This window comes from Scomber japonicus, chromosome 16 (assembly GCF_027409825.1).
Source record: "Scomber japonicus isolate fScoJap1 chromosome 16, fScoJap1.pri, whole genome shotgun sequence".
Classification (NCBI taxonomy): domain Eukaryota; kingdom Metazoa; phylum Chordata; class Actinopteri; order Scombriformes; family Scombridae; genus Scomber; species Scomber japonicus.
The window spans coordinates 8649001-8666772 of record NC_070593.1 but is presented as its reverse complement, the minus strand read 5'-3'; the positions used below and the strand labels follow the sequence as shown (position 1 = coordinate 8666772).

Sequence of the window (17772 nt, the reverse complement as noted above, 5' to 3'; positions counted from 1 at the left end):
TTTTACACATTTTTCATTCAGGCCGCCCCTCTGGCCCCTTGTAGCAAGTTTTGGGACAATCCCCCACCCTTCCCATTTTTGACTTTTTCGACACTACCGGCCCTGTCATTTTTTTCAATTTTTGCCCCCTATGGAAAATCCTTCACAATTTTCACACAATGTCTTCACGGTGCTTGATTTTACACATTTTTCATTCAGGCCGCCCCTCTGGCCCCTTGTAGCAAGTTTTGGGACAATCCCCCACCCTTCCCATTTTTGACTTTTTCGACACTACCGGCCCTGTCATTTTTTTCAATTTTTGGCCGCTTTGGAAAATCCTTCACAATTTTCACACAATGCCTTCACAGTGCTTGATTTTACACATCTTTAATTCAGGCCGCCCCTCTGGCCCCTTGTAGCAAGTTTTGGGACAATCCCCCACCCTTCCCATTTTTGACTTTTCGACACTACCGACCCTGTCATTTTTTTCAATTTTTGCCCGCTTTGGAAAATCCTTCACAATTTTCACACAATGCCCTCACGGTTCTTGATTTTACACATTTTTCATTCAGGCCGCCCCTCTGGCCCCTTGTAGCAAGTTTTGGGACAATCCCCCACCCTTCCCATTTTTGACTTTTTCGACACTACCGGCCCTGTCATTTTTTTCAATTTTTGGCCGCTTTGGAAAATCCTTCACAATTTTCACACAATGCCTTCACAGTGCTTGATTTTACACACTTTTAATTCAGGCCGCCCCTCTGGCCCCTTGTAGCAAGTTTTGGGACAATCCCCCACCCTTCCTATTTTTGACTTTTTCGACACTACCGGCCCTGTCATTTTTTTCAATTTTTGGCCGCTTTGGAAAATCCTTGACAATTTTCACACAATGCCCACACGGTGCTTGATTTTACACATTTTTCATTCAGGCCGCCCCTCTGGCCCCTTGTAGCAAGTTTTGGGACAATCCCCTACCCTTCCCTATTTTTGACTTTTTCGACACTACCGGCCCTGTCATTTTTTTCCATTTTTGGCCGCTTTGGAAAATCCTTCACAATTTTCACACAATGCCCTCACGGTGCTTGATTTTACACATTTTTCATTCAGGCCGCCCCTCTGGCCCCTTGTAGCAAGTTTTGGGACAATCCCCCACCCTTCCCATTTTTGACTTTTTCGACACTACCGGCCCTGTCATTTTTTTCAATTTTTGGCCGCTTTGGAAAATCCTTCACAATTTTCACAGAATGCCCTCACGGTGCTTGAATTTTTCATTCAGGCCGCCCCTCTGGCCCCTTGTAGCAAGTTTTGGGACAATCCCCCACCCTTCCCATTTTTGACTTTTTCGACACTACCGGCCCTGTCATTTTTTTCAATTTTTGCCCGCTTTGGAAAATCCTTGACAATTTTCACACAATGCCTTCACAGTGCTTGATTTTACACATCTTTAATTCAGGCCGCCCCTCTGGCCCCTTGTAGCAAGTTTTGGGACAATCCCCCACCCTTCCCATTTTTGACTTTTTCGACACTACCGACCCTGTCATTTTTTTCAATTTTTGCCCGCTTTGGAAAATCCTTGACAATTTTCACACAATGCCTTCACGGTGCTTGATTTTACACATTTTTCATTCAGGCCGCCCCTCTGGCCCCTTGTAGCAAGTTTTGGGACAATCCCCCACCCTTCCCATTTTTGACTTTTTCGACACTACCGGCCCTGTCATTTTTTTCCATTTTTGGCCGCTTTGGAAAATCCTTCACAATTTTCACACAATGCCCTCACGGTGCTTGATTTTACACATTTTTCATTCAGGCTGCCCCTCTGGCCCCTTGTAGCAAGTTTTGGGACAATCCCCCACCCTTCCCATTTTTGACTTTTTCGACACTACCGGCCCTGTAATTTTTTTCCATTTTTGGCGGCTTTGGAAAATCCTTCACAATTTTCACACAATGCCCTCACGGTGCTTGATTTTACACATTTTTCATTCAGGCCGCCCCTCTGGCCCCTTGTAGCAAGTTTTGGGACAATCCCCCACCCTTCCCATTTTTGACTTTTTCGACACTACCGACCCTGTCATTTTTTTCCATTTTTGGCCGCTTTGGAAAATCCTTCACAATTTTCACACAATGCCCTCACGGTGCTTGATTTTACACATTTTTCATTCAGGCTGCCCCTCTGGCCCCTTGTAGCAAGTTTTTGGACAATCCCCCACCCTTCCCATTTTTGACTTTTTCGACACTACCGGCCCTGTAATTTTTTTCCATTTTTGGCGGCTTTGGAAAATCCTTCACAATTTTCACACAATGCCCTCACGGTGCTTGATTTTACACATTTTTCATTCAGGCCGCCCCTCTGGCCCCTTGTAGCAAGTTTTGGGACAATCCCCCACCCTTCCCATTTTTGACTTTTTCGACACTACCGGCCCTGTCATTTTTTTCAATTTTTGGCCGCTTTGGAAAATCCTTCACAATTTTCACAGAATGCACTCACGGTGCGTGATTTTACACATTTTTCATTCAGGCCGCCCCTCTGGCCCCTTGTAGCAAGTTTTGGGACAATCCCCCACCCTTCCCATTTTTGACTTTTTCGACACTACCGGCCCTGTCATTTTTTTCCATTTTTGCCCGCTTTGGAAAATCCTTCACAATTTTCACACAATGCCCTCACGGTGCTTGATTTTACACATTTTTCATTCAGGCCGCCCCTCTGGCCCCTTGTAGCAAGTTTTGGGACAATCCCCCACCCTTCCCATTTTTGACTTTTTCAACACTACCGGCCCTGTCATTTTTTTCAATTTTTGCCCGCTTTGGAAAATCCTTGACAAATTTTCACACAATGCCTTCACGGTGCTTGATTTTATACATTTTTCATTCAGGCCGCCCCTCTGGCCCCTTGTAGCAAGTTTTGGGACAATCCCCCACCCTTCCCTATTTTTGACTTTTTCGACACTACCGGCCATGTGAGTTTTTAAAATTTTTGCCCGCTTTGGAAAATCCTTGACAATTTTCACACAATGCCCTCACGGTGCTTGATTTTACACATTTTTCATTCAGGCCGCCCCTCTGGCCCCTTGTAGCAAGTTTTGGGACAATCCCCCACCCTTCCCATTTTTTACTTTTTCGACACTACCGGCCCTGTCATTTTTTTCAATTTTTGCCCGCTTTGGAAAATCCTTCACAATTTTCACACAATGCCTTCACGGTGCTTGATTTTACACATTTTTCATTCTGGCCGCCCCTCTGGCCCCTTGTAGCAAGTTTTGGGACAATCCCCCACCCTTCCCATTTTTTACTTTTTCGACACTACCGGCCCTGTCATTTTTTTCAATTTTTGCCCCCTATGGAAAATCCTTCACAATTTTCACACAATGTCTTCACGGTGCTTGATTTTACACATTTTTCATTCAGGCCGCCCCTCTGGCCCCTTGTAGCAAGTTTTGGGACAATCCCCCACCCTTCCCATTTTTGACTTTTTCGACACTACCGGCCTTGTCGTTTTTTTCAATTTTTGCCCGCTTTGGAAAATCCTTCACAATTTTCACACAATGCCCTCACGGTGCTTGATTTTACACATTTTTCATTCAGGCCGCCCCTCTGGCCCCTTGTAGCAAGTTTTGGGACAATCCCCCACCCTTCCCATTTTTGACTTTTTCGACACTACCGGCCCTGTCATTTTTTTCCATTTTTGGCCGCTTTGGAAAATCCTTCACAATTTTCACACAATGCCCTCACGGTGCTTGATTTTACACATTTTTCATTCAGGCCGCCCCTCTGGCCCCTTGTAGCAAGTTTTGGGACAATCCCCCACCCTTCCCATTTTTGACTTTTTCAACACTACCGGCCCTGTCATTTTTTTCAATTTTTGCCCGCTTTGGAAAATCCTTGACAAATTTTCACACAATGCCTTCACGGTGCTTGATTTTACACATTTTTCATTCAGGCCGCCCCTCTGGCCCCTTGTAGCAAGTTTTGGGACAATCCCCCACCCTTCCCTATTTTTGACTTTTTCGACACTACCGGCCATGTCAGTTTTTAAAATTTTTGCCCGCTTTGGAAAATCCTTGACAATTTTCACACAATGCCCTCACGGTGCTTGATTTTACACATTTTTCATTCAGGCCGCCCCTCTGGCCCCTTGTAGCAAGTTTTGGGACAATCCCCCACCCTTCCCATTTTTTACTTTTTCGACACTACCGGCCCTGTCATTTTTTTCAATTTTTGCCCGCTTTGGAAAATCCTTCACAATTTTCACACAATGCCTTCACGGTGCTTGATTTTACACATTTTTCATTCAGGCCGCCCCTCTGGCCCCTTGTAGCAAGTTTTGGGACAATCCCCCACCCTTCCCATTTTTGACTTTTTCGACACTACCGGCCCTGTCATTTTTTTCAATTTTTGCCCCCTATGGAAAATCCTTCACAATTTTCACACAATGTCTTCACGGTGCTTGATTTTACACATTTTTCATTCAGGCCGCCCCTCTGGCCCCTTGTAGCAAGTTTTGGGACAATCCCCCACCCTTCCCATTTTTGACTTTTTTGACACTACCGGCCCTGTCATTTTTTTCAATTTTAGGCCGCTTTGGAAAATCCTTCACAATTTTCACAGAATGCCCTCACGGTGCTTGATTTTACACATTTTTCATTCAGGCCGCCCCTCTGGCCCCTTGTAGCAAGTTTTGGGACAATCCCCCACCCTTCCCATTTTTTACTTTTTCGACACTACCGGCCCTGTCATTTTTTTCAATTTTTGCCCGCTTTGGAAAATCCTTGACCATTTTCACACAATGCCTTCACGGTGCTTGATTTTACACATTTTTCATTCAGGCCGCCCCTCTGGCCCCTTGTAGCAAGTTTTGGGACAATCCCCCACCCTTCCCATTTTTGACTTTTTCGACACTACCGGCCCTGTCATTTTTTTCAATATTTGCCCGCTCTGGAAAATCCTTGACAATTTTCACACAATGCCTTCACGGTGCTTGATTTTACACATTTTTCATTCAGGCCGCCCCTCTGGCCCCTTGTTGCAAGTTTTGGGACAATCCCCCACCCTTCCCATTTTTGACTTTTTCGACACTGCCGGCCCTGTCATTTTTTTCCATTTTTGGCCGCTTTGGAAAATCCTTCACAATTTTCACACAATGCCCTCACGGTGCTTGATTTTACACATTTTTCATTCAGGCCGCCCCTCTGGCCCCTTGTAGCAAGTTTTGGGACAATCCCCCACCCTTCCCATTTTTGACTTTTTCGACACTACCGGCCCTGTCATTTTTTTCAATTTTTGGCCGCTTTGGAAAATCCTTCACAATTTTCACAGAATGCCCTCACGGTGCGTGATTTTACACATTTTTCATTCAGGCCGCCCCTCTGGCCCCTTGTAGCAAGTTTTGGGACAATCCCCCACCCTTCCCATTTTTTACTTTTTCGACACTACCGGCCCTGTCATTTTTTTCAATTTTGCCCGCTTTGGAAAATCCTTCACAATTTTCACACAATGCCTTCACGGTGCTTGATTTTACACATTTTTCATTCAGGCCGCCCCTCTGGCCCCTTGTAGCAAGTTTTGGGACAATCCCCCACCCTTCCCATTTTTGACTTTTTCGACACTACCGGCCCTGTCATTTTTTTCAATTGGCCGCCCATCTGGCTCTTTGGTCATACACAACTTTATCATATTAATCAAAACCTTTTGGATGTTGCCAAAGTCCCATCTAAACAGAAACCGAACAATAGAAATTAGTTCCCTTGAACTGAGACCTGCTTTCTTACCTGCCTGTTTCTACATCTGTTTGTCCACCTCACCTGTTGTTTCAGCTGGCTCTGTCACAGCAGCATGTTGGATGCTGTCCTCCTCTCCTATGCCTAACGAATCTATCTCTTTCTCTCCCTGACCCTGTCTTTCTGCTTGAGCAGCACTGGTTGAAGCCTGAAAATATTGTAAACAAATTAATAACATGGCTAATTACACTGGTCGGACTGTTCAGCTCTGTTTCAGACTGATACCTCCGGTTCAGGCTGGTCCTCATCCTCAACACGTCTCTTTTTCAATCGCGGGAAATATTTTTCAATACTCATCTGGATTTAAGCAGCAAACATTCAGTGTAAGGGTAAAAAAACTACATAACAGTACTTATAACAACTTTATTTGATTCACAGCTGCTAGTGTTTTGACCTCGACAACCCAACTACATTTTACCGCAAACTTGCGACTAATTAACTTTATAAAGAAGGTGTAAGGGTCAGGTCGGGACGGGACAATATTGTATTCAAAATATAAAATATTTTATAAGACTTTTTAATGTGTGATTTTATAAAGGTGCACGTGATACCAATCTTTCTTGAATTTCACCAGCCGTCTTCTCTGCACTAAGGCACAGCTTCCACGCTTCTAGGGATGATCTCGCTGATGGAGACACGCGGTGTGCACGGAGGGGAGGGGCTGTGTGTGTGTGTGTGTGTGTGTGTGTGTGGGTGTGTGTGGGTGTGGGTGTGGGTGTGTGTGGGTGTGTGTGTGGGTGGGTGTGTGTGTGTGTGTGTGTGTGGGTGGGTGGGTGTGTGGGTGGGTGGGTGTGTGGGCTATGTGAGAGAGACGCGTGAGTGACAGAGACGCAGGGAGAGCAGGGAGAGGAAATGCAGCTTAACGAATACGATGCGTATTTTTTAAATAGCGTTAAAAAAAAATTAATAACGAAACGCAATATGTGGCGGCCGGTGTTGAATCTGTGGCGCACTGCCACGAATTAGTCTATGTGTGGGAAACACTGCATCAGGGGAGTGTGGGTTGAAGAGCCTGCGAGGCCGGCGTGCGCCTGCGGGGCCGGCATGTGCCTGCGAGGCCGGCATGTGCCCCACGGGGCGCTCGGCTGCGGTCTGCTGCTGTGTGACGAGAGGAGAGCCGGTTTCCCACGAATCTTTAGTCAAGTCGGACGGGTTGATCTGCAGTTCGTAATCCGTGGTGAGTTCACTCTTGGAGTAGTAATCGTAGCATTTGTTCAAGTTTTGTTGATGCAATGCGGGAAGTACGATCTGTTTCTGTGATGACCATGAAAGCTTGACTGAGACTGCCTGCACGTGAAACTCGAAAGCGAGAGTGAACGAGGGGGAAGCTGTTAGGTCTGTTTATATAGGAGCCGGAAGGGGTGTAATTGGTGTGTGTTCCCGCTCCTGAAACTGCGCTTATCAAGCTTCGATTCAAGAAAAACTAACTAACATGAGATATCTATTCAAGTGCATTGACCTCTGTTTCAGGTCAGGCGCTGTCACCAAGTTAAAGTTTGTGTTTGTGAATGAGGTATGATAAATACAATATTAGATAAACCATGATCATCTTCATAGCTGCAGATCATTCTTACAGACTTTGTTGTATTGCTCTTGTATACATATTTACAGCTCAACAAAGAGATCTTCACACTGCTAAACATGATGATGTGGTCCTGTTGGCTTCATCAGATCCTGACCTCCAACTCTCACTGGATCGGTTCGCAGCCGAGTGTGAAACGGCCGGGATGAGAATCAGCACATCCAAATCCGAGTCCATGGTCCTCAACCGGAAAAGGGTGGAGTGCACTCTTCGAGTCGGGGATGAGATCCTGCCCCAAGTGGAGGAGTTCAAGTACCTCAGGGTCTTGTTCACGAGTGAGGGAAGGATGGAACATGAGATCGACAGGCGGATTGGTGCGGCGTCTGCAGTAATGCAGACTCTGCACAGATCCGTCGTGGTGAAGAGAGAGCTGAGCCGAAAGGCAAAGCTCTGGATTTACCAGAGAGTTCCTACCCTCACCTATGGTCATGAGCTTTGGGGAGTGACCCAAAGAACTAGATCGTGGGTACAAGCGGCCGAAATGAGCTTCCTCCGTAGGGTGGCTGGGTTCTCCCTTAGAGATAGGGTGAGAAGCTCAGTTATCCGGAGGGAGCTCGGAGTAGACCTGCTGCTCCTCCGCGTTGAGAGGAGCCAGATGAGGTGGCTCGGGCATCTGATTAGGATGCCTCCCGGACGCCTCCCTGGTGAGGTGTTCAGGGCACGTCCCACCGGTAGGAGACCCCTAGGAAGACCCAGGACACGCTGGAGAGACTATGTCTCTCGGCTGGCCTGGGAACGCCTCGGGATCCACCGGGAAGAGCTGGATGAAGTGGCTGGGGAGAGGGAAGTCTGGGCTTCCCTGCTTAGGCTGCTGCCCCCGCGACCCAACCCCGGATAAGCGAAAGAGGACGGTACGGTACGGTACACTGCTAAACATAAAACATGCAGTATCAAGTGCCTACCATCCACAAACCAATGGCCAGGTAAACATGGATACATTTTTTTTCATGGATGGATGTTACGTAGACATTACATGATATATGTGTGTAATATGTACATAAATCTGCAATTCACATTGTTATTGTACAGGATAGAGGACAAATCAAAATATCAAACGTGCTCTCCGGCGCTATGTGAATGAGCACCACAACGACTGGGACATTCACCTGCAAGCTGTGGTGTATGGCATAAATACCGCCAAACAGGTGTGTTTTTTACTTTACAATCACTAATGCTGTTAAATTTGCATCTTGAGGAATGTCACATGTCACATTGTTTTTTACTGTGAACTTAGAGCTCCGCGAAGAACACCCCGTTTTTCCTGTTCTTCAACCGCCACTACCTCCTTCCTGAGGTTCTCCACGCCTGTCCCATGGGAGACCACTTTGAAGTTGGAGACCCAGAGGACGATCTGGAAGCTAGGATGAGGACAATCACAGACCTCAATGAAAAGGTAGTGAGGCACAAAGCTCATATATTGAAGTTGTTGTATTTATGTGTTTCATGTTATTTACTTTATTTGTGGCTTTGGCCAATAGGTTCTTGCCAACATAGAAAAGGCCCAGGAGAAGCAAAAGAGCTGTTATGCAGCACGCAAAAGGAAGCGCTGCAAAACAGTAGAAATTAACACAGGTGATGACATTCTCCTGTCTTCTGAGCCAAAGAGGCAGCGGCTGGGGCATGGCCTGAAACATATGCATCAAGGCCCCTACAAAGTCCTTGATATGTCAGAAAATGGCGTGGCCACCATCCACAAGAACACTGGGTCCTTGCAGAAGGTGAATGTCGATCGCCTGAGGCCGTACTACAGACAGAAACGTAAGTGTTTTTAGTGTACTGCTAAACTGTTTGTGTGGCCATTGTTCCATTCTCCACTCTTGGTAACAACCAGATTTGGCAGTTTGTACTTTGTCTATGGGATCAATGCCCAACTTGTCTTACTTCAGATCGACAGTCTAGAGGACTGTCTAGGAGAGAGTGATCAAATCTGAGCTGGACATCTACGCCAAATACAGTAAAGTCATCCTCATCATCCTCCTGAAGTACCTGCCTCCCCATCTACGTCAATTTAAATGACACCCTTTCGGTCTCCATTCTCGGTAAGAGCCTGATGTCAGTAGTTTGTACTTTGTCTGTAGGATCAACACAATACTTAACTTATTTCCATCTTCTTGTTGTCTTAATTCAGATTGACAGTCTAAAAGACTAGGAGAGAGTGATCAAGTCTGAGCTGGACATCTATGGCAAACACAATGAAGCCAATTGTGTTTAAATGACACCTGTTCTCGGTAAGAAGCTGATTAGGTAGTTTGTACTTTCTCTGTGGGAGCAATGCCTAACTTATCTTATTTTCAATTTCTTGTTGTCTTACTTCAGATTAACAGTAGGAGAGGGTGATCAAATCAGAGCTGGACATCTACGTCAATTGTGTTTAAATGACATGCTTCCAGTCTCCACTCTCAGTAAGAAGCTGATTTGGTAGTTTGTACTTTGTCTGCCTAACTTCAATTTCTTCAACACTGACGGCATCAATGACAAGAGGTGCAGTTCCAGGGAAGGAAGCTCTTGAGAGGAGAGTACAGCATCCCAACACAAGACACTGAGGTAAAGTTAACTAGTATGAGGTAGAACTGGTGCTTAATTTGTTTTATTAACTGTAATATCTACTGAGTGTGTGGACACATGTTTAAAAGACAGTGCCATATAGCTTCAAGTTTACTATAATATCTGTTGTACTAATATCGTTATTTTTGTGCAATTTCAGGAAAAGATGAAGATGATCGGGAGACTGCACTGTTGACAATCATCCTTCTGCCTTAATCAACTACATACCTGTATGCTCCAGATTCAGATTGCTTCAGTCTTTCTCTCTCTTTCTGTATCAACCCCAACCGGTTAAGGCAGATGGCTGCCCACCTAGAGCCTGGTTCTGCCTGAGGTTTCTTCCCATTACGGAGTCGCCAAGTGTTGCTCATGGGGGAATGTTGGGTCTCTTTAAATTAAAGAGTATAGTCATATCTTCTTATGTGATTACATAAAATTGTCTTTACTTGAATATGTGCACAATTTTTCATATAGCTATGTACATACATGTGTCTTTAGTTTCCTCCATTGTTTATATTCATTTTTTAAAGCATGTGGTTAAAATTCAAGATTTAAATTCTTTGACAGTACTGTTTAAGCTCTGTCTTTTGTTTTTTCCATCTCTGACATTAATTTGATGGAAACACATTTTTGTATGTTTAGATTAAAATGTTTGGTTCATGTTCAATGGAATTCTTTGGTCCTTCAAAGTTATAAACTAAAAGTTAACAAACTTTCAGTACTGGCTTGAGCATTCATTCATTTGAAATGGTCTTGTGATAGTGTGTCAAACAGAGGCATGCATACCACAGTTTAAATATCTGTCTGCATCAAAACAACAGCTGAGGAAGTCCATCAGGTGAGTGGAGGAGCTGTGACAGAACTAGAAAGGGTGGTACCTGTGTCTATAACAAAGTATAAAAGAGTGCACATCACACATCAGATAAATCTTGGCCTTTTTTTCGTTAACAAAACTGTTCCAAAATCAAAGCTCTATGAATGTGAAATGGATGTAATGTAATGTTAAAAACTTCTGTTAGTTTATACCATTCTCAATTGAAAAAATATAAAATATATAATATGTTTATAGTACAATATATCTATATATACATATACATATATATAATAAAATAATATGATATAAATATATAAATAAAACAGATAGATACATAAGATAGTGTGTATCTATCTATCTATATATATTTATATATTATATAAAGATATATATACTATCTTAACTATCTATTTTATAGCTATATATAGATATATATTGTGTATATATATACTATCTTATCTATCTATTTTATATATGTATATAATAAAATAATATAATATAAATACGGTATATCAATAAAAATATAGATAGATAAGATAGTGGATAGATAGATATAATTATTATTACTATTACCTCGTATTATTTTATTTCCATGTCTGATTTCCAGATAGTTCAATGATATGTATACTTACTCTTAACCTCTGACAACTATTTATAACCAAACTATTTATATTCATTCATATTTATGTATTTATACTATTGATTTATTTTATTTATATTTATACATGTCTGATTTCCAGATATTTCCATGATATGTATACTTACTCTCAACCTTACATTCATACGATTGATTTATTTTATTTATATTTATATGTTTATACAACTGATTTATTTCGCGTATCGCGTTTTGAGTCTGGGGGCGTTTTTTCCAAGCAGAGTTGCCGTACATAACCGTCCAAGATGGTGGACGATCGAGAACGCTACTGCGCATGTCAGACTCACATCGGGTAGGCGACTCACATCGGGTAGTGACAGCGTCTATGGTGACAGCGACCGTAGCGACTCACATCGGGTAGCGACAGCGTAGCCCGAGAGAGCGGCGTTCTCTTCGCTCTGATTGGCCGAAGCTGCTCGATGAATCAACGGACGGATAAATCGAACATCCCCAGTGTTCGAAAGACAGCGTTCTAGAATGTGTGTTTCCACCGTTACCTTCAGTTAAAGTCCTCTTCCTTGTTTTTAATGTTAGTACTTTCGCTTCATCATGTGACACCCAGCACTTCCTCCAGGATCATTTTTGCCACACTTTGTGATTTTGGCTTGAAATGGCAGCTTTGACAGTCGCTTCTTTGCTTCTGTCGATGCTGTTGATCGGCACCTGCAGAGCAAAATACGAACCGACCTGGGAATCGATCGATTCCAGACCGCTGCCGGAATGGTTCGATCAGGCAAAGTTTGGCATCTTCATACACTGGGGGATCTTCTCCGTCCCGAGCTTCGGCAGTGAGTGGTTCTGGTGAGATCTGAACCCAATTTATAACAAAAGATATATATAACAAAATATCCATCACATCATTTTACAAATAAGAGGATTCCTGGGAAACTTAGGAGTTTGATGCTGGTATCCAGGCAACCATGGGCAAAATTAAATCAGTTACAGGTGATCATAGATTTGGGAGCAATAATGCATTTCCTTGATTCTGTGATCAAGTCACAAATGGTCTGTGAGATGATGATGATCAATAGATCCCAAAGTGTGGTCCAGAGGCCCTCACCCGTCCTTAAGGGGGTTCCAGAGGGTCCCCAGCAAAAAGGGGAATAGATTATTTTCTCTAAAATCCATCAGTAATTAACACAATGACAGAATGTATAATTATTTTTGGTCAAGGGCTTCATAAACTCTGTAGTAAAACATCTATAATCAAAAATCTTATCAGATGGGGACCCTAGCACAAAATGTTATCAAATGGGCGTCCTTCGTCTAACTTGTGTCAGTTTAGGGGTCCTTTATGTGAAAAAGGTTTGAGAAACACTGATTTAGATAAACAGCAGAAAAGAATCAGGATCATCTTTATTGGCCAAGCATGTTTACACATACATGGAATTTGACTTGGGTTTAGTGGCTCGGTGTATTTACATAGAATAACAACACAACAGTCTTCAGAAACATATGCAAGGAATGACTATAAACATTTGAAACCATTTTTTATAGCCGTAAACAGGATACAAATAGTACAAAGAAGTGAAGCGATAAATATTATTGTCCATACAATTTTGATTTTTACCAAGTTAAGACTGAAAACGATCCCAATTTGTCATCATGATCTTAACTCAACTTGATCTCTGATTTTTATCAACATTTTAACTTATAAGCTAAAACAATAATGAATGTAAATTGGAATTCAGTAAATATACATTTCTTTGTAGAAGAACAAACTGTCTCGCCTTCATCTTAATGTCTTCTCGTTGCATTTATTTTCCTTTCCAGGTGGTACTGGCAGAAGCAAAAACTACAGCCATATGTTGACTTTATGCAGAGGAATTATCCTCCAGGCTTCAAGTATCAAGACTTTGCAGCACACTTTACTGCTGAGTTCTTTGATGCCAAAGAATGGACCGACATCTTTGCCTCATCAGGAGCAAAGTACATCGTCCTGACTACAAAACACCATGAAGGTGCAGTGAAATACAAATGCTATGTAGTACATGTTGATTGACACTGTCTCAGTATTTTTAGCTTAATCTGTTTAAGGACAGATTATCTTATTGTTACATAAGAACATTTGCAATAGGATTCAGTGCTAAACAATGACATAATTACACATATTTTGGGCCACCCTGAAACCTTTCTCAAGATCTGTATTCTGTTTCTCAGGTTTCACACTATGGGGCTCAAAAAACTCGTGGAACTGGAACGCAGTGGATGTTGGACCCAGGAGAGATCTGGTGGATGAGGTTGCGAGTGCACTCCGCGCTAACAGCGACCTACGTTTAGGATTGTATCACTCCCTGTTCGAATGGTTTAATCCACTCTTTGAACAGGACGCTGCCAATGTCTTCACTACAAACTTCTTTCCTACCAGTAAAACCCTGCCTGAGCTTTATGAGCTCATTGTCAAGTACAAACCAGACGTGCTGTGGTCTGATGGGGATGGAGACGCACCTGACAACTACTGGAACAGCACTGGTTTCTTAGCCTGGCTCTATAATGACAGGTAACAGATTATATTTATAGTACTGCTGTTTTAGATGCATCATTTTATCAGTCAGCGTGATATCCACTTGTTTTTCATTCACAGCCCGGTACGAGACACAGTGGTGACAAACGATCGCTGGGGTTACGGCTCCATCTGCAAACACGGTGGATACTACACCTGCGCCGATCGCTACCAGCCGGGACACTTGCTCAAACACAAATGGGAAAACTGCATGACCATCGACACAAAGTCCTGGGGTTACAGACGCAACGCTCCTCTCAGTGACTACCTCACCATTGAGCAGCTTGTGGCGGTGAGAGTTTAAAATCTCATTAACCTGTAATCTGTTTGATCTGGTAATGTATCTCTTAGGTAGAGTATGATTAAATGTCTCATTGAGTGTGTGTTTTGTTTAAAAGATTGTGACTTTACAACCACATTTCTTCCAGTAAAATGAATCCCATCAATCATAATCTTGTGTAAATATTTTTCTCGGGTCTACTGTAGGGCTGCAACTAATCATAATGTTACATTATTGATTAATCAGTTGATTATTTTCACACTTAATGGATTGGTTGTTTGGTCCTTCATACAGGACTAGAGAAACCAGAAAATATTCACATTTGAGAGGCAGGAACAACAACTTAATTTTAACATTTTTGCTTCAACAAATAATTTTATGTTGATCAACTAATTGATTCATTGACATATTATTTCAGCTCTACTCTGTAAATTTACATCCTATTTGCTCTAAAAGAACAGCCAACTTCAGATGTAAAATAATTATAGGATGACAGATGCTCTCAGTGCTCACTGTGGTGGTTTTGTTTGTTTACAGTAATCATGCTAATGTGTCAGAATAAACACAGTGATGATGTATTGACGTTCAACAGCCACACATCACTGTTAACTCTGATGTGTTTCAGACGCTGGTGGAGACGGTGTCGTGTGGGGGAAACCTGCTGATGAACGTCGGCCCCACACACGACGGAAGGATCGCTCCAATCTTTGAGGAGCGTCTGAGGCAGGTGGGTCAGTGGCTGAAGGTCAACGGGGAGGCCATCTATAACACCACCGCATGGCGGTCCCAGAATGACAGCTTCACGCCCAACGTCTGGTATGTGTGTGTGTTATATTTAGTTTATAGTGACCAAAACTTTGGATGCAATTCAGCCAAAATTTTTGCATCAGTTTTAGATGTTTTGTTGTGTTTAGTGATAACTCAGAGATATGTCAACAGTTAGTGTATAGAATTTATTTTACTAAATGTTGCTCAGTTAAAATAATTAATTATGTATTAAGTATTATAACATCAGACATTTTAATTAATTTTTGTACGCTTTTTTATAAGCCTATATCTTGATGTATAATTTCAAGGTATATCTTGAATGTTCCTGACTGTGCCTCATCTTCAACAGGTACACTTCCAAACCACAGGAAAAGGCAATTTTTGCTATTTTACTAAAGTGGCCTGATAATGGATCTGTGATTCTGAGAGAACCTGCCGTTACACAAGGACAGACTCAGGTAAGACGACCAATGAAAAACTGCCTGATGTTTGTGGTCACTTAAAAAGAGTTATTACATAATTTGTCCACCAGAGAGCACTGACATGTTTATTTTTCACCTAGAACCTCCCTTGATTGCAGTTCTTTAAAAAAAACAGATGTAGAAGATCCTGAAAAATGTTTGTCTATGTCGTGTGGTCATGTAAATAAATTGATTTCAGTCGATAAACTCTTAAATATCAGTATTAGCTTCAAAAATCAGGTATCTATCAGGCTCTCAGTAACACATCACATTATTTAAGACATGGTGTTTACTGGAGGCTTTTCCATAAAGCACTTTTCAGTTTCAGTCCCTGCATGTTTGCATCTACTTTCAATATGTTGTTGAAGATTGAATCAAACACTCAGCACTGGTGGAACTTTGTCCAATGAACTATAAAACTGAGTAACTCATTATACCTTTATGGTGGTGGAGAAGCTTCAAGAATGTATGCCACCTGTTTAATTAATGGATTAAAATAGCATAAATGCAACTAATAATTAATTGTGAAACCTGCTTATCAGAGTTTCAAAAAGTCCAGTGTGGCATCCTCAAATGTGTTACTATGTCAGATCAACTGTCTAAAAACCCCAAAGTATTCAGATCTCTATGGTATAAAAAAGAAACAGCTGTAAATCTTCACATTGGAGAAGCTGTCACCAAAACATAATTGCTTTAAAATTATTTAAATGTTTAATTGTTCTTTGTGAATTGACTAATCAAGTAATTTACTGTTTACTGTTGTTTCACATCTAAAAGCATAAAACTTTCTTGCTGGTTTTACAGACTGTTTTAATGTAGCTGCGGTCAGGGGAGAACCGAAATGACCGGAGAGTATTTAATTAAAGGCTCAATATATTGAAAAGCTGGTCTAACGCTGCTCAAATTTCCAATAACCACACTCCATCACAGAAAATGAAGTTGACTCATCTCTTAAGTGGTTGTCCATGGAGCTGCTCTCCCTCTGTGTCAACATGTCAGCCCTGTTCATGCTTTTCTTTTTTTAATAAAAAAGGTGGAGCTTCTCGGCCACGGGTCTCTGCAGTGGGAGCCTGTGAAACCCAGCGGACTGCGGGTTCTCCTGCCCCAGCTGTCCTTCAGCAAGATGCCGTGCCAGTGGGCCTGGACGTTGAGGCTGACAGGTGCCACTTAAAGGGAAACCAGATCGGTTGAAGAAGAACAGACGAAGCTGCAGCGTTATGAAGCGAATAATTTTATATATGTTTTAATCATTGAACACAACCCATGACATAAATCAGACTTATGAGTTCTCAAATTGGGTGCAATTTTGAGAATAGGGTAAAAATTATAATGTGCATTGTACTGTATGTAAATGACACTCATAATGTATTGTAAGGTTTTTGTATTGGATGTAAATGTTATATTCATGGTCTTGTATTTCAGCTCACTTTCTTAACTTTGGGACCCAAAAGTCATTTTTACGTCCAGGCCAACAACTACTCGAGCAGCAACATTAATCTCAGTGATCACAAGGATTCCTTCCTTTCATTCAATATACGTCACTATAATTTAATGTACATATTCATTGGCACTTCTACATTTTGTATTTACAATTTTGAATATTCAATTCTTACTGTCCATTCACCATACTTTCAGGCTCTGAAACTGTTGCCTTTTACTGCTGTGTATATGATTATGTAATTATATGATGTATATTTCTGCCATTCTTGCCCTTATGTAATTTTTTTTTATGTTTTGTTTTTGTATTGATTAATGGGGTTTATATATTTTATATGTGAAGGAATGCTTAAATAAAATCAATGAAGCCTTCCAGCATTATTTTTTTCTTTTTAAATAATCTGATATTCACATGTTTAAAAGTAGAAAAACTGCTAGAATGAATTGTGCCCTAAAATAAATACTCTTCCCTATAACTTTTGATTGTGTCAGGTTGATTTTTTTACACTCCTGATGAGTTTTGGTGTCCCTGCAGCGCCCCCTGCTGTCATCACCATTAATCACACTATGAGTCTTGCAGGGTATTTTACAGCACGCTGACGGCGCTCAGCTGATCTCTACACCCTCGCTGTGCTCAGACGACCCAGGATAAAAAACATTTCCTCTTATGCATCTAACAAATGTGTGTCAGATGAAGGTGTCTGCATGTCGCACAGTGCCTGATGAAGCCTTCGCCTCCCGCTGCTTTCACATCGCTTCTCCTCTACCTGTGTTTTTACGGTGGATTTTTTTTTTTTGGCGCGCTGCTGCTTCCTCCGCCGCTCCACAGGTAGGTGTGTATCTGTCACCTGAGATGGTGAGTCCGGTGCAGGGCAGATCTCTCTGTTGTGTCTGCTCTCTGTTGCACGCCTTTAAGGTGGGAGGTCCCTGCTCTGCAAATGTTCCATGACGTGCAAATGGGGGGTTTTCAAGGGGTTCTCG

At 42.2% G+C, this 17772-nt stretch overlaps 1 protein-coding gene across 1 annotated transcript; it reads left to right on the top strand.

The window, feature by feature from the left end:
- The first annotated feature begins 11702 nt into the window (after positions 1–11702).
- Positions 11703–17151, top strand: fuca2 (alpha-L-fucosidase 2). Its single transcript, XM_053336340.1, has 7 exons — positions 11703–12143; positions 13116–13303; positions 13503–13842; positions 13927–14137; positions 14751–14941; positions 15243–15351; positions 16388–17151. Exons 1-7 carry the CDS (start codon positions 11953–11955, stop codon positions 16523–16525), a joined length of 1368 nt encoding a protein of 455 aa, XP_053192315.1. The 5' UTR covers positions 11703–11952; the 3' UTR covers positions 16526–17151.
- Positions 17152–17772: the final 621 nt, after the last annotated feature.